Source organism: Dipteris shenzhenensis, chromosome 2 (assembly GCF_047967505.1).
Source record: "Dipteris shenzhenensis isolate YYH24624 ecotype China chromosome 2, Dip_SZ_1.0, whole genome shotgun sequence".
In the NCBI taxonomy this organism is placed as follows: domain Eukaryota; kingdom Viridiplantae; phylum Streptophyta; class Polypodiopsida; order Gleicheniales; family Dipteridaceae; genus Dipteris; species Dipteris shenzhenensis.
Window position 1 is genome coordinate 15,498,833 of NC_141597.1, and position 2,804 is coordinate 15,501,636.

Below are 2,804 nucleotides of genomic sequence, written 5' to 3' on the forward strand. Positions count from 1 at the left end.
CCTCCCTAGATGATGCACTTAAATCCTCCTAGATAGTTACTCTTTGTTGGTTTAAAAGATGCCTTAGTCTTGCTTAAATAATTCAATTGGCCCAATTGAAACTGTATTTATTTCTATAAATTGAGTTCTAATATTTTGTAAAATGTGGTCCTTCAAGTACTTGGGCTCCTTCCCTTCCCTTTATGGCATGCATTGATTTAGTGGTCACCAAGGATTAGTACAATGAACAGAAGCAAGAACAATCCATGGTGCACAAGGAATAACACAAAAAAGACTATCTTGGTTGTTCGTGACATGGAATCAGATATCCAGCATCTTCAAGAGTACGTAGCAATGAACATCAAACTATTCTTGGGATTTTATATACTATCTCTAGAAATATGGACCAAGACTCAGAACTTTACCTTAATGAAACTAGAATGCAAGAGTCAAGACCCTATCATATCCATTAACCACAAAAATATCATATCCACAATCAAAACTTTTAACAAAATGGGTCTCTAGTATTATTGCAAAAACAAGCTTCCCCCAACTTTTAAAAAAAATAAAAATAAAGTAAATGCCGGGCTGGTCAGGACTCAAAAAGGGACCAATTACAAAAATGGGGACACCCACGACCTAGGCTATTAGAGCAAGGAGATGCAGCTGTTTAGACCAAAGAACCAATTCTGAGAAGAGAGTGACTAGTCAGTGGGGATTCCGTAATACTTGAAATCAAAACAGAATAATAGATCCATCTGCCAGAATAATATCATATAGATATCATACTTCAAATCAAAACAGAATAATAGATCCATCTGCCGACGATCCTCCTGGAGCTGCTGCCTGCAGCGTGCGGTGGTGAGGAAATTAGAAACCCGCATTGAGGAAGAGGTCCGTCATGTGTATCCTGTCCCAGCTCACGTAGTGCTGGGGATCAGAACAAGGCGTGATGGAAGGAGTGGCGGAGGCGGGGGCAGCGTGGCTGTTCCGTAAGAGAGCAAGCATCCTTTACGTTAGTGAACCCGTAATCAGAGGCATGCTCTAACACATGCAAGTATGCTCCCGTCGTATCCAAAAAGACGAGCTCCACATCTGGATGGTTTGCCGCTGCTTCCGGCACCACCTTCTGCAACAATTGGTTGTGCTCATCACTCACTGCACTCACCCCTGCTACACGACCGTGGGCATCAAATATGCCCGACTCTGGGGCACTAGATGCAGACATATTCATCAGGTGGATGTAGATGCTCATGCAACCCATAGGAAACTCCCCCTGCACCACTACTCTCTTTAATCCGCTGCTCGGGATCGCTTCTAAGGAGTCGTTCAGTTTTTGGACCACCTGTGGGACGAGAGCGGCTACGACGGCGGGAGATTTTCCAGACAGAAAGGCGTAGTTGTAGTCATTGCCACCCATTTCGCCAAAGTATACCCAACGAACGCCGGGTTGCGCTATGTCGTCCTGAAACCATTTGAGCTCATCGTCGAGTGAATATTGCGTCAAAGTCGTTGCATTGGCTAATTCCCTGAGCACAGCCGGCAGGTCAGTAGGATAGTAGTCTGTCACTATTTCACAGTTTTGTTGAAGTCTGAATGGGGATTTCTGGAAATTTTTGAGTTTCTGTTCCAATTTTGAGTGTTTTAGGGTGGTATACACTACCTAAACTGGAAAAAACGAATTTTATAATGCAAATGTGAGATTTCTTCAAGAGAGGACTATCAACACTTAAAAACCATTTTGAGTTTAGCTTGGATCTTCATTATTTGTTGTTTTTCACGAGATTTGACAATGCACACACCTTAGCAATCATTCAAACTAGCTTCTCCTATGATCTAACAACAAAAAGCAATCCTCACCAAGCTACAATGCATCAATCATGCTCGCTGGAGGAAAATGATAGTTTTTGCTTTTCTACTCAAAACACACTACTTTTCCACTCAAACCACTCCTATGCTAGAAAGAATTGTATAAGGGTAGTTTATGAAAGGAGGAAAATGCTATGCAAAAGCATACCTCTACTTCCTTGACAACTGTGCCAAAGATGTGGTCTACCAGTGACTGCACATGTCATGGGGATCTTGAAGGGATGCCGTCATAGAATCCTCTCCCAAAAAACTCCTCATCATGAGAGATTTGCAAAGCAAGCATCCTAACACTTGTGTCATGCAAGTGCCTCTCGGACTGGACAAGTTAGATTCGAGAAGGGCTAACCATCGTATTCCCATCAATTTGTTCAAACAAAGCGGAATGAACATTGAGGGTACACCAGCTGCCCTCCTGGAACTCGAGGATCCCGATTCCATTGCTCTGGAAAACCTCCAAGGAGCAACGAGTGAGGATGAAGTGCAGAAGAAAATAATCAATAATTTGATCAAAACCCAGATGAAGAAAGAGACACGGATAGCAAGATGGACAAAATCCAATAGTTGTGCATAGTGATGAGGAACAAGACACAGACACAGAGCTGGATTTAGAAATCAACAACCATGGTATTACATAGTGCCAAATAGCCCACGAGAGGAGGTTGAAGAACCAAACAAAGGAGCGCCAAAGAGTCCACTGGGACTTCCACAACCATCAGTAACACCAATGGCACACCCAAATGTGGCCTTTTTGAAATGTAAGTTTTGGGAATTCTAGCTTAAAGAGAAGGAAGATCTAGACAATCATGTGGCCCAATTTGAGACACAATGGTAGGCAAGCGGCTTCAACACTTTGTTCGGAGACCAAGAAAAGCTCCAATAGTTTGCTAGAACACTTGCGGGTAAAGGAATGAGATGGTTCACCCCATATGGAGTGGCAGATTTTACAACATACGATG

At 42.8% G+C, this 2,804-nt stretch overlaps 1 protein-coding gene across 1 annotated transcript; it reads right to left on the reverse strand.

Moving 5' to 3' along the window:
• Nucleotides 1–916: 916 nt before the first annotated feature.
• Nucleotides 917–1,399, reverse strand: LOC147904376 (GDSL esterase/lipase At5g03980-like). Its single transcript, XM_087391314.1, has one exon. It carries the CDS (start codon nucleotides 1,397–1,399, stop codon nucleotides 917–919), a length of 483 nt encoding a protein of 160 aa, XP_087247440.1.
• Between the last annotated feature and the right edge of the window lie 1,405 nt (nucleotides 1,400–2,804).